At 34.1% G+C, this 27,886-nt stretch overlaps 1 protein-coding gene across 6 annotated transcripts in view; it reads left to right on the top strand.

The window, feature by feature from the left end:
- ERCC6L2 (ERCC excision repair 6 like 2) overlaps positions 1–27,886 on the top strand; it is a 138,694-nt gene that overhangs the window by 59,253 nt on the left and 51,555 nt on the right. For all 6 annotated transcript variants that reach the window (XM_029201776.1, XM_029201775.1, XM_029201777.1 and 3 more), the window contains 3 exons: positions 5,991–6,062; positions 6,681–6,826; positions 17,542–17,637. In XM_029201776.1, the coding sequence (XP_029057609.1) occupies positions 5,991–6,062; positions 6,681–6,826; positions 17,542–17,637 (314 nt within the window). The remainder of the gene's footprint in view (positions 1–5,990; positions 6,063–6,680; positions 6,827–17,541; positions 17,638–27,886) is intronic.

Here is a 27,886-nt window from a genome sequence, read left to right as displayed (position 1 = left end):
ATGCCCTGTTAAAAATGTATGCTGTCACCACATATATAATATCTTGTCTTCAAATGTTTAAGGAAGTAATCTACCAGAAATAAAAATGTTAATGCCAAATAAGAGGATGAGGATAGCCAGTAGTTCCAAATTTGAGAAAGGAACTAACTACTTGAAGAGTTCAAGGTGGACAGGGCCTCTATGTCTAGACCGAATTTTCTGGCTCTTGTTTTTACTTGCCGACCTAGATTGTAAGGCTGCTAAATCTCATTTGTGGCAAGTGGACATTTGCTGTATACCAGAAAACTGACCTGCTGGTGCTGCTCTTGATGGTGTATTACTGAGGGAGGGGTGTGAAAAGTAAGGCTAGGTTCTCCAAACATGTCCAGGCCTTTGGGCATTTCCTGTGACAGCTGTGTGAAATACAGCTTCAAGCCACCTTGCAATAGAATTTGTTTGTTTAACCCTTTAATAACTATCAAGAAACTTTATTTATGGATTCAGATTTTTACAGAACAATTCCCAATTATTATGTTTTAATTAAGAAAAAATAAATTATTTCTTTTGGCAAAAAATAAAAAGGAAGTAATTTAAAATAGTCAGGTTTTTTTCCCCTTAAAATGCACATATTCTTAAAACATAATGTACATAAGCATACAATAGTTTAGTTTGCTTGGACGTCTAAATTCAATGAAATAAAATAAAAGCTAGGAAGAGTACCTTAAAAACTTGTGTATTTTTTTTTCTGAGATGTAATTGACATCTGACATTGTATTAGTTTTAAGTGTATAATATAATGATTCGATATATATATGTATATATTGAGAAATGACTGCCCCATTAAGTTTAGTTAACATTCATCACAATACATATTTACAATGTTTTTTCTTGGGCTGAGAACTTTTAATATTAGCCACTTTCAGGTATCAATGTGGTATTGTTAACTATAGTTACCATACTGTACGTTACATCCCCAAGAACTTATTTGTCTTATAACTGGAAATTTGCACCTTTTGACCACCTTCACCCATTTTACCCACTCCCCACCCCCTGCTTCTGACTACCACTAATCTGTTCTCTGTACCTATGAAGGTTTTTTCTTTTTAGATTCCACTAAGTAGGATCATACTGTAATTGTCTTTCTCTCTCTGACTTATTTCACCTAGCACAGTGCCCTCAAGGTCTAACCATGTTGCCACAATGGCAGGATTTCCTTCTTTTTTGTGGCTGAATAATATTCCTTGTGTATTTTATACACACACACACACACACATATATGTATCACCTTTTCTTTATCCATTCAGTTGTCAATGGACATTTATATTGTTTCCATAGTTTGTCTATTGTAAATAATACTACAGTGAATCTGGGGGGGTGCAGATATATTTTCAAGATTAGTTTCATTCTTTTGCACATGGCTGTCCAGTTTTCCTAGCACTATTTATTGAAGAGAGCCTTTCCCCATTGTATATTCTTGTCTCCTTTGTTGTAAATTAAATGACCATATATGCACAGTTTATTTCTTGGCTCTCTATTTTGTTCCATTGATCTATGTGTCTGTTTTATGCCAATATCATACTGTTTTGATTATTTTGGCTTTGTGATATAGTTTGAAATCAGAAAGTGTGGTGCTTCCACCTTTGTTCATCTTTCTCAGGATTGCTTTGGCTTTTTGGAGTTTTTTGTGGTTTCATACGAATTTTAGGATTTTTTTTTCTACTTCTGTGAAAATCGTCATTGGAATTTTAATAAGGATTGCACTGAATCTATAGATTGCTTTGGGTAGTATGAACATTTTAACAATATTCTTCCAATCCATGAGCATGGAATATCTTTCCATTAATTTGTATCTTATTCAGTTTCTTTCATCAGTGTCTTATAGTTTTCAGTGTACAGATCTTTCACCTCCTTAAATTCATTACTAGTTATTTTACTCTTTTTGATGTAAATGTAAATGGGATTCTAATTCCACTTTCTGATAGTTCTTTATTAATCTACAAAAATGCAACTGAGTTTTGTATATTGATTTTGTATCTTGCAACTTTACTGAATTTATATATTCTGACTTTTTTTGGTGGAGTCTTTAAGGTTTTCTGTATATAATCTCATATCACCTGCAAATAGTGACAGTTTTACTTTTCCTTTCTAACTTGGATGCCTTTTTTCTTCTTGCATAATTGCTCTGGCTAGGACTTCCAGTACAATAAAAGTAGCAAGAGTGAACATCCTTGTTTTGTTCCTAATCTTTGAGGAAAAGCTTTCAGTTTTTCATCATTAAGTATATTAGTGTGGGCTTATCATATATAACCTTTATTATGTTGAGGTATGTTCCCTCTATGCTCACTTCGTAAAAATTGTGTATTTTTAAAATAAATAAGTTTGTGTTAGAGAGAACGTCCTATGATTTATTATCACAACAAATAATTCAAATCTAACAATATTTCCTAACAATAATATTTTTGTCATCCATATTGACTTTTATTTAATTATTTTTAAATTGAGAAATGCAAAAAGCCCAGTTAGTTTAGAACTGAGCACTTATAATCCTATAATTTAAGCCAATAGAATATTTCCAGAAATCATGGCCTTCTCTGAAAACTTCATTATTCATGGCTATTTATTTAAATTTTATTCATTGTGATTCTTCACTAAAAATTTACCACTCTTGAAATTAAATGGAATTTTATTACTCTGTACTTTATATTCTTATATATCCATTAACTATATGATTTAAAACATACTGTTAGAGTTACTTATTTAGGAATAATAGTGTTTGATTAAGATAATTATTACATTTATTTTTATTACGATATTTAGAAGGGAATTATTGCCAGAGGCTGGGTATGTGTCTTTATATGAGAAGGAAGCCTGTACTTTACTTGTTTTGTGGGAGAACACCAATAAAACAGAGACTGATGGTAGTAAGCTAGGGATATGTTTTCAAGACTGTGTTTCATCATTTGATTAGCAACATCATCTCATGATCTAGTAATACAAAAGTTACAGGCTTATAATGGAATTATTTCCTGTGGGGTTAAGAACTCCAAATTGCATGTACTTCTTGAATTCAGGTGATAAACGATCCTAGGTCTGCTTCTTTTATTATAGGTTAGCTGGCAACTGCAGTTTATTTGTGGACATAATACCTACTGTACCCATCATAGCCTCAAAGCTATACTCCAGCTCTTTCTCTTAAGTGCCAAGGTCGTTTTTGACCTCAACTACTATTCAAGGGGATGGGCACAAAGTTACACTCATTCCCCTGATGAGAATCCTCATTTTCCCTTTAATTCCCTTGGGAAATGCCACAGAGTCTTATTGTGGAGGGTGGAAACAAGACTAGGAAACCCAATTTAGTGCTGTTGGAATCATACAAGGGTCATGTTCATCTCTAGGCCGACTAATTTGAGAAAAATTAGATCTAAGATTCATTAGCTGTGAACGTCCTCAAATTTAGGATTCCCTTACAGGTGGATTGTCTTGTTCTGTGGAGGACAACTGAGTGACAAAACATTGGGTCTGTATTATTAAGACTCCAACTATAGTGACCACAGTGTTATTTCTGAAATGTTTAGTAAGGGATCTTAGCTTATAGTTATTCATTTAACTAGTAAGGTTTTTTTGGGTTTCTTTTTGTTTTTTAACTAGCCTAATAAAGACCTTCAGTTCAAAAACATTCACTTTCCTTATTACTGTTTTTTGCTTTTACTATAAAATGTTCAAGAATACCTGAAATTGTAATAGGTATGATACCCTCAAACAATCAGAGTGGATTTCTGTGCATCATATCCTTGTCTTAAAATGTTAATGTCTGTAAGAGAATGATAAGACAAGCCACAAACTGGTAGGAATTTATTTGCAAAACAATAAGGGACTGGTATCTAAAATATACAAGGAACTCTTAAAACTCAACAATAAGAAAATAAACAATCCAATTTAAAATACAGAAAAGATCTGAACAGATATTTCACCAGAGAAGATATACAGATGGCAAATAAGCATATGAAAAAATTCTCAACATCATATGTCATTAGGGAATTATGAATTAAAACGAGATATCACTAGACACCTATGGCTAAATTCAAAACACTGACAACACGCAATAGGAACTCTTATTGCTGGTGAGAATGCAGAGTGGTACAGCCACTTTGGAAGACAGTTTGGCAGTTTCTTACAAAGCTAAACATATTCTTACCACACGATCCACTAATCATGCTCCTTGGTATTTACCCAAATTAGTTTAAAACTTATGTCTGCATAAGAGCCTGTACACAGATGGTTATGGCAACTTCGTTTGTAATTGCCCAAACTTGGAAGCAACCAAGATGTCCTTCAATAGGTGGATGGATAAACAAACTGTGGTACCTCCAGACAATGGAAAATTATTCAACAATAGAAAGAAACAGGATATCAAGCGACAAAAAGACACAGAGGCACGTTGAATGCATATTGCTAAGTGAAAGAGCCAGTCATACATACTGTATGATTCCAACTATATGACATTCTGGAAAAGGCAAAACTATAGAGAAACAAAATAATCAGTGGTTGCAAGGGATTTACAGGGAGGGAAGAATAGATGGAGAATAGGGAATTTTTAGGACAGTGAAACTATTCTGTATAATAAGGTAGTCATGGATGCATGTCACTATATATTTGTCAGGACCCATAGAACTGTACAACACAAGTGAACCCTAATGTAAACTATGAACTTTAATTAATAATAATTTATCAGTATTTATTCATCAGCCAAATATATCACCCTAATGCAATATGTTAATAATAAGGGAAACTGTTCAGGGAAGAGGCCGAAGTGGGGGGAGGGAGGGAGGGAATCTGTGGGAGTTCTCTGTATACTCAGTTCTTCTGTAAATCTAAAATTGCTCTAAAATATAAAATATATTAATTTTAAAATGTTAATGAATTATGTGAAATTCAAATGCACATGCTTTATTCAGTATTTTATTAAAAAATAAAGCTAATACAATTAAAATTTACTTTATATGTTCTCCAAGTATCAAAATAATGTTTACCTGATCTGTGACATTTTTATTTACCATTTGCTTGGTTGTCTGAGTAGCTTTTTTTTTTTTTTTTTTTAACTCCACAGCTTTTTTTTTTTTTGAGAGATTGTTGCGTAGAGGTCAGAGTTAGCACAATGTCTTTTCTTGCTCAACTATTAAGAATTTTATATTGAGTATAAATTTTTTTATTTAAAAGTTTAAATGTTTATCATTTAATAAATAAAATTAGCTGTTTATTGTATAGTTCAGTAAAACCTTATACTTAGTACAGAAAATTCCTTTTCTTTCCTTTGTGGTTTGCTTTTCCACAGTGTTCTGGAGCTGTCATTGCCAGAGTGGAAATGCCTTTTTAAAAATAACAGTACTACTCTCATACACAGGTTTTGGATTATTTGTTTCCTTCCTAAAAGCGCTGCATATGGGGGCAAATTATTGGCATTTTGAGGTCAAAATCAAATCTGGAATTCAGGGCTTACTGTAAATAGAGAAACAGGGGAGAAAATGAGAAGAGGTGTATATCTGACTGATTATTCTGAGAAAATAAATATCAGAACTTTTAGAACCTAGGTGAAATTAAACAGATTTTATTATATCTATCTAGAGAAAACTTAAATACTTCCTAAAAGGAATGCTGCTCTGTAATTTAGTTTCTGAACATATTGTAGGTATAAATAAAGTGTATTTTGGAAATTAAATTAATCCATTTAAATGCATCCCATAATCTAAAATGCTTCCTTTTTATTAAAACCAGATGAGATGAAATAAAAGTCTTTGAGAACTTTACCTCATTATTAACAATATGATGATGAATTTCAAGTAATATCTAATACTTTATTTCTCTAACTTGGAAAATATGAAGGGAATTATAAAAGATAACTGAGATTATATTGTATAAAAGTAATTTTTAAGGAAATTTCAAGTGATGTTTATATGTATATAGTATACTTTTTGTTGAAACTGGTTCACTGATGTTCTCTGGTTCCCTTCCAGGTCCTTCAGCAGCTTTTAAACCATTGTAGGCAAAACAAAGATAAAGTTCTTCTTTTCTCCTTTTCCACCAAGGTGAGTTTTGTCTGAAGCATATTCTTGATTGGCTCAACCCTAATTCCTGAGGCATAAAGTCTAAGAGATAAAACAGCATCCAGCCACATTTACTATCTTATGTATCTTCTGTAGGAAATGGTAATGAGGTAAGAAATTTTAAAAGAGATACTAAAATTTCAATTATATCAGAGTTGCTTACTGTCAAATAGCAAACTCAAAGATAGATTTCTAATTCTCTGTTGATGTTTTTGTTAATAATTAAAGTGTTCTTTAAGACATTTAAGAAATTTTAGAATGTGGAAAATAGCAAAAATAATGTAATATATTTACATAAATGAGTTAGCCAATACTTTTCTTTTTATTCCGTTTTAGTTTAAAAAACTAAAAATTGATTTTTTTCCCCCTGAAAGATTGATTTTTTCTTTTTTTAAAACAAAGGTTACTGAACACTAAAGTCAGTTTCAGTATAATGGGAAGATATATGTGAGTCAGAAATTAGAAAAATATTTGTTGCTCTTGTAATTATAAGAAATTGTGACCAGCAATATTAATACTTAGTAAAGCTCATCTCTATAATGGTATGAAACTTATTAAACCATGAATTTGTCTTTGCACGTCTCTGTATCTTTCCTTTAGTTGCTCGATGTGCTGCAGCAATACTGTATGGCATCTGGGCTTGATTACCGACGACTTGATGGAAATACAAAATCAGAGGAAAGAATCAAGATTGTGAAAGAGTTCAACAGTACACAAGATGTTAACATTTGCCTTGTCTCCACAATGTAAGAAAATAAAATTTGATAACTTGATTTTTATCTAATTGCTTTTAAGATTTAAGGTAATCTTTAAACTATTACTGGATTTTCAGTGGTTATGCTTGTATTGCTTTGTTTCATTTAGCTTTAAGAAGAAGCAACAAAAATGCTGTTAATTTTGACTGAAATAACAATATCTTGAGTTTTATCTAAACTTTTCTCTCAGTTCCCTTATCACTGAATTCTCTTTATATGTCTGGCTTTATTTTTTATTTTTTTTTTATTTTTTGCGGTACGCGGGCCTCTCACTGTTATGGCGTCTCCCGTTGCAGAGCACAGGCTCCGGATGCACAGGCTCAGCGGCCATGGCTCACGGGCCTAGCCGCTCTGCGGCATGCGGGATCCTCCTGGACCGGGGCACGAACCCGTGTTGCCTGCCGATGCAGGCAGACTCTCAACCACTGTGCCACCAGGGAAGCCCTGGCTTTATTTTTTTTAAATCCAAAAAATGGATGTTTCCTCAGAAATTTTCTGTACTGTTTTGACTCATGTCTTGTGGTTAGAGCAATCAGACTTAATTGCATAATCAAGTTATTAATCAAATAGCTGAGAATGATAGGTAGCAGTGGTTTTCGAACTGTGATCAAGGAGCTCTTGAGAACCCACAGTGCTTAGTGGGCCAGGAGTTTCCCTCCTCTGTCTCTACCTGGTCTCAAGCAGAGCAGCTCAACATTTATAGGTTTTATAAAAGTTAAATCAGTTCTAACACCTATTTATGAATCTCTCAATAAACTTTTTAAGAAATACACTCACTTTAGAGAAAGATTTCATATAAACACCTAAGATTAATCCCTTTTGGGGGGTAACAAATCTGTAACTTTCAACATCTAGATGTGTTTCCACTATCTTTCAAAAAGAATTTTAAAGGACTTTTATTTATTTATTTATTTATTTATTTATTTATTTTAAATTGAAGTATAGTTGACTTACAGTGTCATTTGTGTTAGTTTCAAGTGTACAGCACAGTGATTCAGTTATATATATACACATATATGTGTATGTGTATATATATATATATTCTTTTTCAGATTCTTTTCCATTATAGGTTATTATAAAATACTGAGTATAGTTCCCTGTGCTATAGAGTAGATCCCTGTTGGTTATGTGTCTTATCTCTAGTAGTGTATATATGTTAATCCCATCGTCCATCATCTTAATATATCCCTCCCCTCCCTTTCTCTGTGAGTCTCTTTCTCTTTGGAAAGTTCATTTGTATCTTTTTTTTAGATTCCACATGTAAGTGATATCATATGATATTTATCTTTCTCTGTCTGGCTTACTTCACTTAGTATGATAATGTCAAGGTCCATCCATGTTGCTGCAAATGGCAGTATTTCATTCTTTTTTATCGCTGAGTAATATTCCATTGTGTGTGTATATTACATATATATATACCACATCTTTATCCATTCATCTGTTGATGGACAGTTAAGCTGCTTCCATTTCTTGGTTATTGTAAATAGTGCTGCAGTTAACACTGGGGTGCATGTATCTTTTCAAATTATAGTTTTCTCTGGATGTATGCCCAGGAGTGAGATTGCAGGATCATATGGTAGCTCTATTTTAGTTTCTTAAGGAACCTCCATACTGTTTTCCATAGTGGCTGTACCAATTTACATTCCCACCAACGGTGTAGGAGGGTTCCCTTTTTTCCATGCCTTCTCCAGCATTTATTATTTGTAAACTTTTTGATGATGGCCATTCTGACTGGAGTGAGGTGATACTTCATTGTAGTTTCGATTTGCATTTCTCTAGTAATTAGTGATGTTGAGCATTTTTTCATGTAACTGTTGGCCATCTGTATGTCCTCTTTGGAGAAATGTCTGTATAGATCTTCTGCCCATTTTTTGATTGGGTTGTTTTTGGATATTGAGCTGTATAAGCTGTTTGTATATTTTAGAAAGTAATCTCAAGGGACTTTTAAAATAAACATATAAAATACAAAAAATGGAAAACTAAGTCAAAATAAAAATTACTTTGGGAACTCTCTGGCAGTCCAGTGGTTAAGACTTGGCACTTTCATTGTCATGGCCTGGGTTCAATCCCTGGTCAGGGAACTAAGGTCCCACAAGCTGCACGGCATGGTCAAAAAAAAAAAGAAAATAAGAAAAAAGAAAAAAAAATTACTTAAAGTGAGGAATCAAGTGTTATATATGATGAGTGAGCTACTTAACTGTTGAGCACTAAAATTCTTGAATTCTTGCAACTAAGGCCCAAGCAGAGAAGCTCTAGATTTCCATTTTCCTGTGAATGAATTCAAGAAGTAATTTCACACATAAGTCCTTAAATACAAAGTATTAAATGACATAGAATCCTGTCTTGAGCTAAGTTTTATAAGACACACGTAAGCATTCTTATTTTTTAAATAATGTTTTTTTAAAGTAATATCTGCAAATCAATCAATGTGATATACCACATTAACACATTGAAGAATAAAAATCATATGGTCATCTCAATAGATGAAGAAAAAGAGTTTGACAAAATTCAACATTCATTTACCATAAAAACTCTCAGCAAAGTGGGTATACAGGGAACATACATCAACATAATAAAGGCCATATATGAAAAACCCACAGCTAATAATATACTCAATGGTAAAAAGCTGAAAACTTTTCCTATAAGGTCAGGAACAAAAGAAGGATGCCCAGTTCTCACCAATTCTATTGAACATGGTACAGTGATTCCTAGCCACAGTAATCAGATAAGAAAGATTAAAAGGCATACAAATTGGAACAGAAGAAGCAAAATTGTCAGTATTTGCAGATGTCATGATTCTACATATAGAAAACCCTAAAGACACTACCAAAAAACTATTAGAACTAATAAATAAATTCAGTAAAGTTGCAGGACACAAAATTAACATACAGAAATCTGTTGCATTACTATACCAAATAACGAACTATCAGAGAAATTAAGGAAACAATTTTATTTACAGTTGTGTCAAAAAGAATATAATAACTAGGAATAATTTTAACTAAGGGGGTAAAAGATATGTACGCTGAAAACTATAACACAAATATGAAAGAAGTTGAAGACAACACAAATAAATGTAAAGATATACCATGTTAATGGATTGGAAGAATTAACATTGTTAAAATGTCCATATAACCCAAAGCAATCTTCATATTCAATACAATCCCTATCAAAATACCCATGGCATTTTTCACAGAACAGATAGTCCTAAAATTTGTATGGAACCACAAAAGATCCCAAATTGCCAAAGCAGCTTGAGAAAGAAGAACGAAGCTAGAGGTGTTATGCTTCCTGATTTCAGAATCAAATGTCTGGTATACAAAGCTATAATAATCAAACAACATGGTACTGGTACAAAACCAGACACATGGATCAATGGAACAGAGTAGAGAGTGCAAAAATAAACCCACACTTACATGGTCAATTAATCTATGGCAAAGGAGCCAAGAATATACAGTGGGGAACAGACAGCCTCTTCAAAAATGATATTGAGAAAGTTGGACAGATACATGAAAAAGAATGAAAGTAGACCGTTTTCTAACCCCACATGCAAAAATAAGCTCAAAGTGGATTAAACTTTTAATGTTAGACCTGAAACCATGAAAGTCCTGGAAGAAAATATAAGTAGTACACTATTGGGCATCGATCTTAGTAATATTTTTTGGATCTGTCTGGGCAAGGACAACAAGAGCAAGAATAAACAAATGTGACTACATCAAACTAAAGAGCTTTGGCACAGTGAAGGAAACCATCAATGAAATGAAAAGGCAACCTACTGAATAGGAGAAGATAACTGTAAATGGTATGTTCAATAAGGGGTTAATATTCAAAATATATAAGGAACTCATAAAACTCAATATCAAAAAAAAAACAATCCAATTAAGAAATCAGCAGAGGACCTGAATAGACATTTTCAAAGAAGACATACAGATGTCCAACAGGCACATGAAAAGGTGCTTAACATCACTAATCTTCAGGGAAATGCAGATCAAATCAAAAAGAGGTTATCACCTCATGTCTGTTATCAAAAAGACAAGAAATAACAAGTGTTGGTGAGGATGTGGGGAGAAGGGAACCATTGTGCACTGTTGGTGGGAATGTAAACTGATACAGTTACTATGGAAACCAGTATGGAGGTTCCTCAAAAAATTAAAAATAGAACTATCATACAATCTAGCAATTCCACTTCTGGACATTTTTCTGAAGAAAATGCAAAACACTAATTTGAATAGATATATGTATCTCAATGTTCATTGCAGCAGTATTTAGAATAGCTAAGATATGGAAGCAACCTAAGTGTCCATTGATAAATGAAGTGGATAAAGATTACACACACACACACATATATATACACAATGGAATATTACTTAGCCATAAAAAGAATGAAATCTTGCCATTTGTGACAACATGAATGGACCTAGAGGTATAATCTAAGTGAAATAAGATGGAGAAAGACTAGTACCATATGATTTCACTTATACGTGGTATCTAAAAGACAAAACAAAAGAACAAACATAGCAAAACAGAAACAGACTCATAGATACAGAGAACAAGCTAGTGGTTGCCAGCAGGGAAGGGGTGAGATAGGTGAAGGGGTTTGAAAGGTACAAAATGAAGAAGTCATGGCAGTGCAATGTATAGCATAGGAATATATTCAATTTTTTAAAAAGTCTTATTTATATGTTTCAAATCTAGCTGATCAGTTTTACATATATTTTGTTTTTTATGGTTTCTAGCTTTTTTATTTCTTTAGTAATTTTAGTCATTTTTAAAAATATCTTTTTGAATGGCATTTTTGCTCTATTAACTCCTGTGCTTGGGGGGTGCTAATCCTTCTATTTGTTCTTCCCTCTGGTTTTTGCTTATGGTAGATGGTTTCTTCACACATTTTGTAATTTTTTATTTTGAGCTTATCTTCAGTGGGGCTTCTTTCCTCTGTGGAAATCTTTTGGAGACTGGTTGTAGGAGTTCTCCATTACTGTGATTTTACTTTGACTTCTTTGTTAGGCATCCCAAGCAGGACAAGAGAAGTTTTGGATTCCTGTTTCCCTGTGACTGAATTCAAAGAGTGATTTGTTACTGAAGTCCTTACATTTGTTACATAAAGAACCTTACAAGACATAATAAATCCATTCTTTAGCTATGTTTTTCAAAAGACATATGCTCAGTTTTTGTTTTCCTTGTTTTGCAAAAATTTATATTTAATTTCTAGGTGTTGAAACAAAAGAGTTTCACACTGGCTCAGCCCATCATTTTTGCCAGAATCCTAATTCTTCATTATCTTTTAGTTTATCAGCTTTAAACAGCTTGGACTCTTTGTTATGTTAGAGGAGGATTTATTTTACTTACACTCCTCCCTCCCCATTTTCCACACACTCTTTACTATTTTTATTTTTATTATTTGTCTGTAAATTACTTTTTTAACCTGAAATAATATACTTCAATCTTTGATTTTTAGTCCAGCAACTTTCTACAGTATCTTTTAAGTACTTGTAATGTGTGGTATTAGCATTAGCACACATCCACCCTTTCTTCTACTTTTGTCACCTGTACATATCATCTGTCAGCTATTTTTTTTTTTTTTTTTTTTTTTTTTTTTGCGGTACGCAGGCCTTTCACTGTTGTGGCCTCTCCATTTGCGGAGCACAGGCTCCGGACGCGCAGGCTCAGCGGCCATGGCTCACGGGCCCAGCCACTCTGCGGCATGTGGGATCTTCCCGGACCGGGGCATGAACCCGTGTCCCCTGCATCGGCAGGCGGACTCTCAACCACTGCGCCACCAGGGAAGCCCTCGTCTGTCAGCTATTTTAACAAATAACTTTGTACGCCAGAATATATAGCAAGTAAATTTTATGTTATCTTTGAATATCAGCAAATGTCTTTTATGTGCTCTGTCACTTGCTACTTTGGCCAACTGTAGAATTCTAGATTGCAAATAATTTCCTCTCAGATCTTTGTGGTATTACAACATTGTTTTCTGGTATTTAGTGTTGCTGAATTTTTGTCTATTGCCAATCTGATTCTCCTTCCTCTTTGTGAACTCACAAGAGTTTCTCTTCATCTGTTGTATTCTGAAATTTCACAGTGATATTTGAGTCTTGGTCTGGGGTTTTAGTTCATTTATTTTGCTGGGCATAATCTGAGGGCTTGTATTTTTCAACTCTGGAAAATTCTCTTTGATTATTTCTTTGACGATGGCTTCTCTTCCATTTCCTTTGGTATTTCTCTCAGACACTAGGTTATCTGATTTTAGGGCTCCTACAATGATTCTTTTTTTTTTTTTCCGGCCGCACTATGCAGCTCGTGGGATCTTAGTTCCCCGACCAGGGATTGAACCCAGGCCCTTCGCTGTGAAAGCTCGGAGTCCTTACCACTGAACCGCCAGGGAATTCCCCTACAATGATTCATTAAACCTCTGAACTTGGACTCTTACTTCATATTTTTATCTTTTTTGCTCTATATTCTGAAAAATGTCATTTTCTGATGTTATTATTTTATTTTAAATAACTGATTTTGTCCTTTTTTTTTAAGCCCTTGTTCTCTGAATTATCTTTATTCTGAAATGTCAACACCTTAAAGCTTTGCTTTCCATAATCATCTCATTCAATTAATTAAGGAAGGGTTATCTGGCATTTTTCCTTGGGTTGGGGTTTTTATTGTAATCACTGAATTTATAAATGACTTTGGAGAAAAGTGACATTTTAATGCTATTGAACCTTCCTATCTACGAACATGGTATCTCTTATATTTAGGTTTCTCAGAAGTATTTGTTCAAGTGACTACTTCATTCGACCTTTTATACTAGTTAATACATAACAGTAATATTTAATTCATTGACAGAATTTTTTTGTGGAATATTAAGATATGGTTAAAATATATTTTTTTACATATTTATTGACACAAAATAGAATGTGGAAGACCTAAGGAATGAATAGCCTGCATGTTTATTAGCAATCTATCTTAATACCATTCTTCAGCTTGAACAGGGCTATAGTCTAAATATTTTATTGCTTAAGGAGTAAGCCTTTGCTGTTATCCATATGAGAGGAGTGATACGTTTGAAAGTTTATGATTCTGAGTTGTATTATCGTCAAATAGAGACTCATCTCATCTCTAGAGATAGAGTTTAGAGATGATTTTTTTCTTTAAAAGAAACATTGCCTCTGCTTTAACTCGGACAGTCTTAAGTTGTAACTTCAGAATATCTTTGAAGATTGTTACCTCAAGTGGTGACCTTCCTGTGACTCATTTAGGGCATCTGAAATAAATTCATGCATATCTTACTGACAAGAAGCTAACTGAACAGTTGACTAGACTTACTTTTGGTGTTAAGTGTTAGAAAATACTTCATGATTTCCAATTTTATTTTGATTATAACTGGTTGATTTTTCACATAACTAGTCTAATTATATAATCTTATGAACCTTGTTTCTTCAGAATTTTCCCCATCACCATAGTAGGCAGATAAACTTCTAACTTCTCTTCTACTTGTTGGGTATCTAAATCCCACCCACTCCCGTAATTTACCCATTTTTTTAATCCTTTCCCAAACTTCCTCTTTATCCCACCTAACTTCTTTCTTTGAGTTTAAGTCTCTGTGACATCTTTATGCTGTTGCCTCTAATAAATAATTTTCCAAAGGAGAAAATTCAATTTCTATTGAACAAGTCAGGATACTTGGGTTTGAATCCAGACACTGGCCACTTCAGAGACCTTGAGCAAGTTAATCGGTATTTCAGATTCTTAATTTTCTCATCTGTGAAATGAGAATAATAGTTAGCTCATAGAGCTGTGTTGAGGATGAAAGAATAGAATATATGAAAATATCTTGCACCATTCCTGGTATATAGTAGATGCTCAATAAATGTTAATTTTTTTCTATTTTGATAGAAACTGTATAAGAGAAGATTATTAACATTTTCCCTCCCTGGATGGTTAGTATCTAGTGTAAAGCATTATCTAAGTGTGAGTTACATGATGGTCTAAGCATCTGAAAAGGGAAAATCAGCAAGAGAAAGCCTCAGTGAAGGCTTTGAAGGTTGAGATTAGAAAAATGAAAAAAATGAAGAAAATGATTTTATTATTGGATTTTAATTTTACCTTCCCTTTAAAAAATACAAAATTTTATCATTATTATATAATAAAATAATTATTAAGTGTACGGTGTTTAGACCCAGAAAATTCAAAACATGAGAAGATAACAGTTATTTTTAGGTAAAATCTAATATGCTATGCAGGCAGCTGAAATCTTTAACTCAGTAGACAAGCATTTTATGTATTCAGTTTTGCTAAAAGATACATTTAGAAAAGATATCTTTAGAAATAAACTTCATTCCAAAATGAATTATTTGTATTCTGACATGTTTTGACTGATAGAAAAATGAATCTATCAAATCCATTAAGCAATATCATATTTTAAAAACTGTCAAAATATACATATATCTTTCATGGTTTCTTTTCATTATATCTTTTAACCACAGGTCAATTAAATGAAGATAAAGCTTTGGCTTTCCAAAGAATTGAGGGGTTTTAAACAGGAATGGCATACTTAGTTTTCTATATTCTGTGCTTAGAATTATTTTATGTAATGTGGGAATGGATTTAAGGTCTGAGGTAAGGGAAGACAGGAAGCCACTGAAGTAATACATACAGGTGTGACATAAAAGCTTGACCTAGGGCAAGTGAAAATAGGAATGGAGAAAGGACTCATGAAAAAAACATTTTTGAGGTAAATTTGACAGGACTGGATATTGGTTGACTTTTTAGTTGTTTTATTTTATCTTTCCTCTAAGTCTGTTGGTGACAAATTCTCTTAGTTTTCCTTAATCTGAGAATGTCATGATTCCCCTTTCATTCCTGAAGGATATTCTTGCTGGATATAGAATTCTGGGTTGATAGTTCTTTGAGCACTTGAAAATGTACTGCTTCCTCCTGGCCACCTTGGTTTCTAATGAGAAATCCACTATCATTTGATATTACCTTAAAAGTTGTGTATCATTTCTCTCTGACTGCTTTCAAGAGTTTTTCTTTGTCTTTTGTTTGCAGAAGTTTAATTATGCTGTATTTTAGCATAGGTTTCTTTGGGTTTATCGTTCTGGGAGTTCATGCAACTTTCTGCATTCTGTAAGTTTACCTCTTTTCCCAAATTTGAGAAGTTTTCAGTTATATTTCTTTCAATATTTTTTCAGTCTCACTCTCTCTTTTCTCCCAGGACTACAATGATAGAAGTGTTAGCTCTTCTGTTACTGTCCCTCAGGCCTCTAAGAATGTGGTTTTTTTTTTTTTTCAGTATATTTTCTTTCTGTTGTTCAGATTGGGTAAATATCAGTAATATTGAACTGCTCTTATGTTTATTGATTCTATCGTCTGTCATCTCCACTGTACTATCAAGTCCATCCAGCAAGTTTTGTAATTCAGTAATTTTTCAATTCTAAAATTTTCATTTGGTATCCTCTCTTTCTTTGCTGAGACTTTCTATTTTTAATTGTTTCAAGCATATTTGTAATTATTTTTTGAAGCATTTTTATTGTGGCTGCATTAAAATCCTTGTCAGATAATTCCAACATCTGCTTCTTTGCAGTGTTGTCGTATGTTAATTGTCTTTTCTTATAGAAATGGAGATTTTCCTAGACCTTGGTAAGACTAGTAATTTTTTATTGTATGCTCGACATTTTGAGTATTATGTTATGAAACGCTGTATCTTATTTAAAACTTCTGTTTTACCCAGACACCATGCCAGCCACATGGGCTGGAAATCCGTGTCTCTTGCTTGGCCTCTGTTGACACCCTGAGTTTGAGGCACTTCATTGCTATTTCTCCATGGCTTCCACCCACACTGCAGAGGGGCCTGGTTATAGCTGGGCAGAAATGAAAAGTTCCGGCTCCTCAATCAATCTTCTCTGACACCACCCGAGTGAGAATGAGAGGTACCTCATTACTGTCAAAGGTGGAATTTAGTCTCCTCACTTAGCCTTTGCTGACCAGGTTAGGGTTGGAGCCACAGATTTTTTTTCTGTGGTGTTTGCAAGAAAGAATAGGCTGTTCATTATCTAACATTTTTCTATCTTAAAACTCTGTATCTTTCCTGGTTCTTTGGCTAAAGGAAGAAGGCTTTTCTTGGGGCTTTTTTGGTCTGTGACTGTTGGCTGCTGGCATTTCCAGTTCACTGGCTTCTCCAGAACCCAATCTGGGATATATTAGGCAAAAATAAAGCCAGGGAACTCACTGCCATGTCATTCCTTAGGTTTTTGTGGTCTCTAGCCAATCTGTGTTCTCTCTACCTTTCATAATCTTGTGTTTTATTTTATATATCATGCCCAAGGTTTTTAGCTGTACTTAGTGGGAGGAATAAGGAGAAGCACATTTTTTTTAAGTGTGTATATTTATTTAGCTGGAGTATACTAGCAGTTTTTAAAACTTATGTTAGGAAAATCTTCGAGAATAGTATTTGAGTATCCAAAAAAATGTAAAAACCAGCACAACCTACTTACATGGTCTCTAATGCTCAAATTTCTTAGGGATATTCTAGAGTGGTACAAAAAAAATTGTTCCATAGCTGTTTTACTTGTGGCATATTGTGCTTTAATCACCTTACTTTTATAATGTTAATGTAATATTGTATTGATTTGGTTATAGAAACCTGGCATAATTGAGTTAGAAAGCAAAATTTATTTTTGCTGTTTTAATGTGCTCTTTTCTGTTTACTCCAGGGCTGGTGGACTAGGCCTCAATTTTGTTGGTGCCAATGTGGTGATATTATTTGATCCTACATGGAATCCAGCCAATGATCTTCAAGCAATTGACAGGTACAATGGTGACAAAATTTAAAGTGACCTGCAAATACTTTTAATCTAAAAATGCTCCTGAATTTTTTAGGTTGCTTACAATGTGACTGTCATTAGAAGATAGGGAAGACCTTGTAAAAAAATTTTAAACTTTTATTTAAGATAACCCTGAACTTCTGAATCCAAATGGCAGGCTGATAATAGCCATTAATTTTCCATTCATCTCAAAATCCCATTATTGTGACAAGATTAATTTAGAAGAAAGAATAAATCCCCAGTACTGCAGGAAAATAGAAAGGTCACTACTAGTAGATCAGAAGTTTTGAGAAACTCGTGGGAGAATTTTTATGATGAAGGAACCAGCAGAGAAAAGCAACAATCCCAAGTCAACAGGCGAGCACAGAGAAATTCAAGCATGGGTTCAGCAACTTCAGGATATGGGAGTAGACTAAAGTACATCCTTATGGGAAATTAATTAATGTGCTGACTCTAAAACAAATTCCTCTTCCACATCTTGTACATAAAGAGGGATTAACCTATAACATGTGCTCCTTGATCAAAACTGAAAGAATCATTTCATATATTTTATAAGTAAATGGGGAATGAGGCTGACAAAAGGTTCTTGCAGTGGATGTTTGGACCAGATCATAAAGCATTGAAACCCAGCTTTCTTATACAGTCCATTTCATCAGTGTCTTATAGTTTTCTGAGTAAAGTTCTTTTACCTCCTTAGTTAAATTTATTTCTGGATATTTTATTCTTTTTGACGTGATTGTGAATGGAATTATGTTCTTAATTTCTCTTTCTAATAGTTCATTGTTAGCATATAGAAATGCAGCAGATTTCTGTTTATTAATTTTGTATCCTGCAGCCTTACCAAATTCATTGATGAGCTCTAGTTTTTTGCTGGCATCATTAGAATTTTCTATGTATAGTGTCATGTCACCTGTAAACACTGACAGTTTTACTTCTTCCTCTCTAATTTGGATACTTTTATTTCTTTTTCTTGCCTAATTGCTGTGGCAAAGACTTCTAATACTATGTTGAATAAAAGTGTCCAGAGTGGGCATTCTTCTCTTGTTCCTGATCTTAGAGAAATGCTCTCAATATTTCACCATTCAGTATGTTGTTAGCTCTGGACTTGTCATATATGGCCTTTATTATTTTGAGGTATGTTCCCTCTGTACTCACTTTATTGAGAGTTTTTATCATAAATTGATGTTGAATTTTTTCAAAAGCTTTTTCCACATCTATTGAGATGATAATATGATTTTTATTCTTTAATGTGTTAACGTGGTATATCACATTGATTGATTGCAGAGATTGAACCATACTTGTGTCCCTGGGATAAATCTCACTTGATCATGGTGTATGATCCTTTTTTTTTTTTTTTACTGTTTTTTTCTCCATTTTCCTTTTTTTTTTTTAATCTTTATTGGAGTATAATTGCTTTACAAGGTTGTGTTACTTTCTGCTCTATAACAAAATGAATCAGCTATACGTATACATATATCCCCATATCCCCTCCCTGTTGCATCTCCCTCCCACCCTCCTTATCCTAACCCTCTAGGTGGTCACAAAGCACCGAGCTGATCTCCCTGTGCTATGCAGCTGCTTCCCACTAGCTGTGTTTTACATTTGGTAGTGTATATATGTCAGTGCCACTCTTTCACTTCTTCCCAGATTACCCTTCCCCCTCCCCATGTTCACAATTCCATTCTCTACGTCTGTGTCTTTTTTCATGTTTGCCCCTAGGTTCTTCAGAATCATTTTTTTGTTTTTTAGATTCCATGTATATATGTGTTGGCATACACTATTTGCTTTTCTCTTTCTGACTTACTTCACTCTGTATGACAGACTCTAGGTCCATCCACCTCACTACAAATAACTCATTTTTGTTTCGTTTTATGGCTGAGTAATATTCCATTGTATATATGGGCCACATCTTCTTTATCCATTCATCTGTCAGTGGACACTTAGGTTGCTTCCATGTCCTGGCAATTGTAAATAGTGCTGCAATGAACATTGGGGTACATGTGTTTTTTGAATTATGGTTTTCTCAAGGTATATGCCCAGTAGTGGGATTGCTGGGTCGTATGGTAGTTCTACTTTTAGTTTCTTAAGGAACTTCCATACTGTTCTCCACAGTGGCTGTATCAGTTTACATTCCCACCAGTAGTGCAGGAGGGTTCCTTTTTCTCCACACATTCTCCAGCATTTATTGTTGTAGATTTTTTCATGATGGCCATTCTGACCGGTGTGAGGTGATACCTCATTGTAGTTTTGATTTGCATTTCTCTAATGATTAGTGATGTTGAGCATCCTTTCATGTGTTTGTTGGCAATCTGTATGTCTTTGAAGAAATGTCTATTTGGGTCTTCTGCCCATTTTTGGATTGGGTTCTTGTTGTTTTTTGATATTGGAGCTGCGTGAGCTGCTTGTATATTTTGGAGATTAATCCTTTGTCAGCTGCTTCATTTGCAAAGATTTTCTCCCATTCTGAGGGTTGTCTTTTCGTCTTGTTTATGGTTTCTTTTGCTGTGCAAAAGCTTTTGAGTTTCATTAGGTCCCATTTGTTTACATTTGTTTTTATTTCCACTTCTCTAGGAGGTGGGTAAAAAAGAATCTTGTTGTGATTTATGTCATAGAGTGTTCTGCCTATGTTTTCCTCTAAGAGGTTTATAGTGTCTGGCCTTACATTTAGGTCTTTAATCCATTTTGAGTTTACTTTTCTGTATGGTGTTACAGAGTGTTGTAATTTCATTCTTTTACATGTAGCTGTCCAGTTTTCCCAGCACCACTTACTGAAGAGGCTGTCTTTTCTCCATTGTATATTCTTGCCTCCTTTATCAAAGATAAGGTTACCATATGTGCATGGGTTTGTCTCTGGGCTTTCTATCCTGTTCCATTGATCTATATTTCTGTTTTTGTGCCAGTATCATACTGTCTTGATTACTTTAGCTTTGTAGTATAGTCTGAAGTCAGGGAGCCTGTTTCCTCCAGCTCCGTTTTTCTTTCTCAAGATTGCTTTGGCTATTTGGGGTCTTTTGTGTTTCCATACAAATTGTGAAAATTTTTGTTCTAGTTCTGTGAAAAATGCCATTGGTAGTTTGATAGGGATTGCATTGAATCCATAGATTGCTTTGGGGAGTATAGTTATTTTCACAATGTTGATTCTTCCAATCCAAAAACATGGTATATCTCTCCATCTGTTTATATCATCTTTAATTTCTTTCATCAGTGTCTTATAGTTTTCTGTACAGGTCTTTTGTCTCCTTAGGTAGGTTAATTCCTAGATATTTTATTCTTTTTGTTGCAATGGTAAATGGGAGTGTTTCCTTAATTTAACTTCAGAATTTTCATCATTAGTGTATAGGAATGCAAGAGATTTCTGTGCATTAATTTTGTATCCTGCTACTTTACCAAATTCATTGATTAGCTCTAGTAGTTTTCTGGTCATCTTTAGGATTCTCTATGTATAATATCATGTCATCTGCAAACAGTGACAGCTTTACTCCTTCTTTTCCGATTTGGATTCTTTTTATTTCTTTTTCTTCTCTGATTGCTGTGGCTAAAACTTCTAAAACTATGTTGACTAATAGCGGTGAGAGTGGGCAACCTTGTCTTGTTCCTGATCTTGGTGGAAATGGTTTCGGTTTTTCACCATTGAGAATGATGTTGGCTGTGGGTTTGTCATATATGGTCTTTATTATGTTGAGGTAAGTTCCCTCTGTGCCTACTTTCTGGAGAGTTTTTATCATAAATCGATGTTGAATTTTGTCAAAAGCTTTTTCTGCATCTATTGGGATGATCATATGGTCTTTATCCTTCTGTTTGTTAATATGTTGTATCACATTGATTGATTTTTATATATTGATCAATCCTTGCATTCCTGGGATAAACCCCACTTGATCATGGTGTATGATCCTTTTAATGTGCTGCTGGATTCTGTTTACTAGTATTTTGTTGAGGATTTTTGCATCTGTGTTCATCCGTGATATTGGCCTGTAGTTTTCCTTCCTTGTGACATCTTTGTCTGGTTTTGGTATCAGGGTGATGGTGGCCTTGTAGAATGAGTTTGGGACTGTTCCTCCCTCTGCTATAGTTTGGAAGAGTTTGGGAAGGATAGGTGTTAGCTCTTCTCGAAATATTTGATAGAATTCGCCTGTGAAGCTCTCTGTTCATATTTTTTTTTTGGAATTTTTTTTTTTGGAATATTTTTTTGTTGTTGGAATATTTTTTATCACAGTTTCAATTTCATTGCTTGTGATTGGTGTTTATGATCCTTTTAATGTACTGTTGAATTCAGTTTGCTACATTTTGTTGAGGATTTTTGCATCTATGGTCATCAGTGATATTAGCCTGTAACTTTATTTTTTTATGATATCTATTTATGGTTTTGGTATCAGGGCAATGCTGGCCTCATAGAATGAACTTGAAAGTGTGCTTTTGCAATTTTTTTGGAATAGTTTGAGAAGGATATTGTTAATTCTTCTCTAAATGTTTGTTGAATTCAACTGTGAAGCTGTCTGGTCCTACACTGTTTTTTGTTGGTAGTTTTGTGATTACTGATCCAATTTTATTACTGGTAATTAGTCTGTTTAAAATTTCTATTTGTTCCTGGTTCAGTCTTGGGAGATTATTCATTTCTAGGAATTTGTTCATTTCTTCTAAGTTGTTCACTTTATTGGCATAAAATTGTAGTAATCTTTTATGATCCTTTGTATTTCTGTGGTATCAGTTGTAACTTTTTCATTTCTGATTTGATTAATTTAAGTCTTCTCTCTTTTCTTGAAGAATCTGGCTAAAGGTTTATCAACCTTTGTTATCGTTTTGAAGAACCAGCTCTTAGTTTTATTGATCTTTTCTTTTTTTTTTTTTTTTTTTTTTTTTTGCGGCACGCAGACCTCTCACTGTTGTGGCCTCTCCCATTGTGGAGCACAGGCTCCGGATGCACAGGCTCAGCGGCCATGGCTCACACGCCCAGCCGCTCCGCAGCATGTGGGATCTTCCCAGACCGGGACACGAACCTGTGTCCCCTGCATCGGCAGGCAGATTCTCAACCACTGTGCCACCAGGGAAGCCCTTTTCTTTTTTTTTTAAGTCTCTCATTTATTTCTGTTCTGATCTTTATTTCTTTCCTTCATATCTTTCAGTTTTGTTTGTTCTTTTTCTAGTTCCTTTAGTGTAAGTTTAAGATGTTGATTTGGGTTTTTTCTTGTTTCCTGAGGTAGGCTTGTAATGATATAAGCCTTGAAACTGCTCTTGCTCAGTCCCACAGATTTTGGATCATTGTGTTTCCATTTTCATTTGTCTCCAGGTATATTTTTATTTCTTCTCTGATTTCTTCAGTCATCCATTGGTTGTTTAGTAGCATATTGTTTAAACTCATGTGTTTGTGTTTTTGCAGGTTTTTTTTTTTAATAGTTGACTTTTAGTCTCATCTTGTTGTATCAGAAAAGATGATTGATATGATTCCAATCTTAAATTTACTAAGATTTGTTTGTTGCGTAGCATATTGTCTATCCTGGACAGTGTTCCATGTGAACTTGAAAAAAATGTGCATTCTTCTGCTTTTGGATGGAATATTCTATATTTATCTGTTAAGTCCATCTGATAAAATATGTTGTTTAAGGCCAGTGTTTCCTGATTGATTTTCTGTCTGGATGATCTGTCCAGTAATGTCAGTTGGGTGTTAAAGTTCCCTACTATTATTGTATTACTGTCAGTCTATCCCTTTATGTCTGTTAATAATTTGCTTTATGTATTTAGGTCCTCCTATGCTGGGTGCACATCCATTTACAAGTGTTATACCTTCTTCTTGAATTGATCCCTTGATCATTATGTAATGTCTTTCTTTGTCTTTTACTATAGTCTTTGTTTTACAGTCTATTTTTTCTGATATAAGTATTGCCACCCCAGTTTTCTTTTCCTTTCCATTTTCAAGGAATACCTTTTCCCATTGCCTCACTTTCAGTGTGTGTATCTTTAGCTCAAGAGTGAGTCTCTTGCAGGCAGCATATAGATGGGTCTTGTTTTTGTATCCAATCAGCCACTCTGTGTCTTTTGATTGTAGCATCTAGTCCATATATATATATATATATATATATATATATATATTTTTTTTTTTTAGTCCATATATTTTTAAAGTAATTAGTGATAGGTATGTTCTCCTTTCCATTTTGTTAATTGTTTGGTGGTTGTTTTTGTAATTATTTTTGTGTCTTTCTTCTCTTCCTTGTGATTTGATGGCTATCTTTAGAGCTATGTTGGCATTCCTTTCTCTTTTTCATATGTGTTTAGATTTTTGGTTTGTGGCTACCAAAAGTTCCTCAAAAGGATAACATAAATTGCTGATCTTTCAAGTTCACATACACTTAAGAACCCTACATGTTTACTCTCCTCCCCCGCCATGTTTGCTGTTTTTGACATCATATTTTACATCTTTTTGATTTATGTAGCCCTCAACTACTTATAATGGATATACAATTTTACTACTTTTGTCTTTAAACCTTCCTACTAGCTTTATACATGGTTGATTTACTACAGTTATTGTATATTTGCCTTTACCAATGAGATTTTTTTCCTTTCGTAATTTTCATATATCTAGATGTAGCCTTTTCTTTTTCACATACAAAAGTCCCTGTAACATTTCTTGGAAGCTGGTTTGGTGGTGCAGAACTCTTAGCTTTTGCTTGTCTGTAAAACTTTTGATCTCTCCATCAAATCTATATGAAAGCCTTGCCAAATAGAGTATTCTTGGTTGTAGGTTTTTCCCTTTCATCACTTTAAGTATATCATGCCACTCACTTCTGGCCCTGCAGAGTTTCTCCTGAAAAATCAGCTGATAGCATTATGGAAGTGCCTTTGTATGTAACTTGTTGCTTTTCCTTTTGCTGCTTTTTAATATTCTCTCTTTATCTTTAATTTTTGCAGTTTTAATTGCAATGTTTCTTGGTGTGCTCCTGTTTAGGTTGATCCTGTTTCGTGCTTCCTGGACCTGGACGTCTTTCCTTTTCCAGGTTAGGGAAGTTTTCAGCTATTATGTCTTCAAATATGGTCTCTGCCCCTTTCTCACTCTTCTTCTGGGACCCCTATAATGTGAATGCTAGTATGCTTGATGTAGTCCCAGAAGTCTCAAACTGTCCTCGTTTCTTTTTATTCGTTTTTCTTTTATCTATTCCTTCAGTGATTTCCACTGCCGTGTCTACCAGCTCACTGATCCATTGCTCTGTATCATATGATCAACTGTTAATTCCTTCTAGTGTACTTTTAAAGTTGTATTTCTGCATTTTTTATTATTGAGATATAACTGACATAGTATTTTTTAAGTGAAGTATAGTTGATTTACAGTAATATATTAGTTTTGGGTGTACAGCATAGCAATTCAGTATTTTTACAGATTATACTCCATTGAAAGTTATTACAAGATAATGGCTATAATTCCCTGTGCTATACAATATCTCCTTGTTGCTAATCTGTTTTATATACAGTAGTTTCATCTCTTAATCCCATACCTGTATCTCATCCCCATCTGCTTCCCTCTCCCCACTGGTAAGCATGAGTTTGTTTTCTATATCTGTAATTCTGTTTTTCTATATACATTCACTTGTTTTATTTTTTAGGTTTCACATATAAGTGATATCATATAGTATTTTTCTTTGTCTGCCTTAATTCAGTAAGCATAATATTCTCTAGGTCCATCCATGATGCTGCAGTTGGCAGAATTTCATTCTTTTTTTATGGCTGAATAATAATCCATTCTATATATGTACCACATCTTCTTTATCCATTTGTATGTTGATGGACAACTGGATTGCTTACATATCTTGGCTATTGTAATTAATATTTCTCTGGATATTGGGGTGCATGTATCTTTCAAATTAGTGTTTTCATTTTTTCCAGATATATACACAGAAGTGGAATTGCTGGATTATAGCATAGTTCTATTTTTAGTTTTTTGAGGAACCTCCATACTGTTTTCTATAGTGGCTGTACCAATTTACATTCCCACCAACAGTGTACAAGTGTTCCCTTTTCCCCACATCCTTGCCAACATTTGTTATTTGTGGTCTTTGTGATGATAGCTATTCTAAGAGGTATGAGGTGATAGCTCATTGTCATTTTGATTTGCATTTCTCTAAAAATTAGCAATGTTGAGCATCTTTTCCTGTGCCTGTTAGCTGTGTATATGTCTTCTTAGGAAAATATCTTTTCAGCTCTTCTGCCCCATTTTTTGATTGGATTGTTTGGGTTTTTTGACATTTTTTTTTGATTGAGTTGTATGAGCTATTTATATTTTTTGGATATTAACCCCTTGATGGTCATATCATTTGCAAATATTTTCTCCCATTCTTTAGGTTGTTGTCTTGTTTTGTCAGTGGTTTCCTTTGCTGTGCAAAAGCTTGTAAGTTTGATTAGGTCCCATTTATTTATTTTTGCTGTTGTTTCTTTTGCCTTAGGAGACTGATCCAAAAACTGTTGCTAAGATTTATGTCAAAGATTGTTCTATGTTCTCTTTTAGGAGTTTTATAGTTTCAATTCTTACATTTAGGTCTTTAATCCATTTGGAGTTTATTTTTGTAGTTGGTGAGTAAATGTTCTATTCTCATTGTTTTACATGTGGCTGTCCAGTTTTCCCAGAACCACTTATTGAAGAGACTGTTTTCTCCATTGTATATTCTTGCCTTCTTTGTCATAGATTAGTTGACCATAGGTGCTTGGGTTTATTTCTGGGCTCTCTATTCTGTTCTGTTGATCTATACTAAGGAGAAATGTTAAGGAGAGAGTTTCAATTTCAAATGAAAGGACTCTAATGGTATCTCAAAGTCATAGGAAAATATAAAGTTCTCCAGTACAGGTAAGTACATAAACAAATATCAAAACCAGTATTATTATAATTTTGGCTTATAATTCTTCTCCTTGTTTTCTATAGGATTTAAAAGACAAATGCATAAAACTAATTATAAATCTGCTAATGAATACATGACATATAAAGATATAATTTATAACATCAATAAGATAAAAGGTGAAAGCAGAGCTGTAAAGGAAAATTTTTTAATGCAATTGAAATTAAGTTGGTATCAATTTAAGATAGAATAAATTTGAATCCACACAGTCTGACTTGCAGAGCCTGCACTTTTAACCAGCCTCTTGCCAGTGACAACTGCCCAGGGAAATAGTCAAATGAAAACCACAGAAAAATATCCATTTCTTTTTCTCTTAACAACATTTTGTTGTAATTTTGTTCTTTTTCATCTAGGCCATCAAGACTTAATTTATCCCAGTGTTCCCTCGAAACACAGTTCACTGTGCTTTGGCTTTCAGTGAAAGTTAGTTGACAGTAAAACTAAATGAACAGAATTCCTCTTCCTCTCCTTCCATTTACTCTGACAGGAGGAGCAAAGAAGAGAAATGAAAATACTGACCTCCACACTGTATAACAGTTTCTCGACACTTGTCTTTGCATGATAAAAGACCATTTACATATCCATACTTGATAGACCTAGAAAATGATGAAGCATAGGTCCAGTGTAACATGTTATAAGATTTTTGTCTGTAAAGATTCAAGAATATGTATTCTGACAGAATCTATCCCATTCAGCAAACAATTGCCTTACACCCAAAAGACATTTCCTTAGATACATATTTATTTTTTTTAGACCCAAATCCATTGTGGGAGAGAAAGGGATTATGAGTCCCTCTCTATCCAGGCTGCAGGATGGAAGTGAGAATTGCAGTAACTTACCCCTGGCTTTGCTGTGTCACAGGAGCCCCCATTCTTTTCTGGGAATGCAAGATTTTCAGTACCAAGATGTCCTCTAGTAAAAGCCCTTCTCTGTGAGGAGGAATGGGTGAAGGAGGCAGAAGGAGCACCAAATATAACAATACAGTGTGACTTCATAAGGTCAAAATTAAATTTCCCCCAAATTGTAACATTTTCAAGCATGAAGCAGTATGGCTTTGCCCCTGATCCCCCATGACTATAACAGGTATTTAGAAACAGATGACCTCATTCAGAACATCCAATAAAACCTCCACCTGGGAGAAGCTACAGGGACTGGACCTATAGTTAATCAGTGTGGTGAGTCAGGTTAGAGGTTTAATTAGCACTGCAGTCCATATCAAAACACCTGGGGTACTAATCATCTGAGTGATCCAGTCAGACAGACTGCTTGGAAATCTCTGTGGATGAAGGCTGTAAATCTGCACTTCCATAGGCTTGCCAGTTGATTACTGCTTTACCTCCAAGGTTTTTTTAACAGTTTCG

This window comes from Monodon monoceros, unplaced genomic scaffold, assembly GCF_005190385.1.
Source record: "Monodon monoceros isolate NGI ecotype Baffin Bay Population unplaced genomic scaffold, NGI_Narwhal_1 Super_Scaffold_5, whole genome shotgun sequence".
NCBI lineage: Eukaryota > Metazoa > Chordata > Mammalia > Artiodactyla > Monodontidae > Monodon > Monodon monoceros.
The sequence above is the reverse complement of the archived record's forward strand: the minus strand, read 5'-3'. Positions and strand labels throughout refer to the sequence as shown.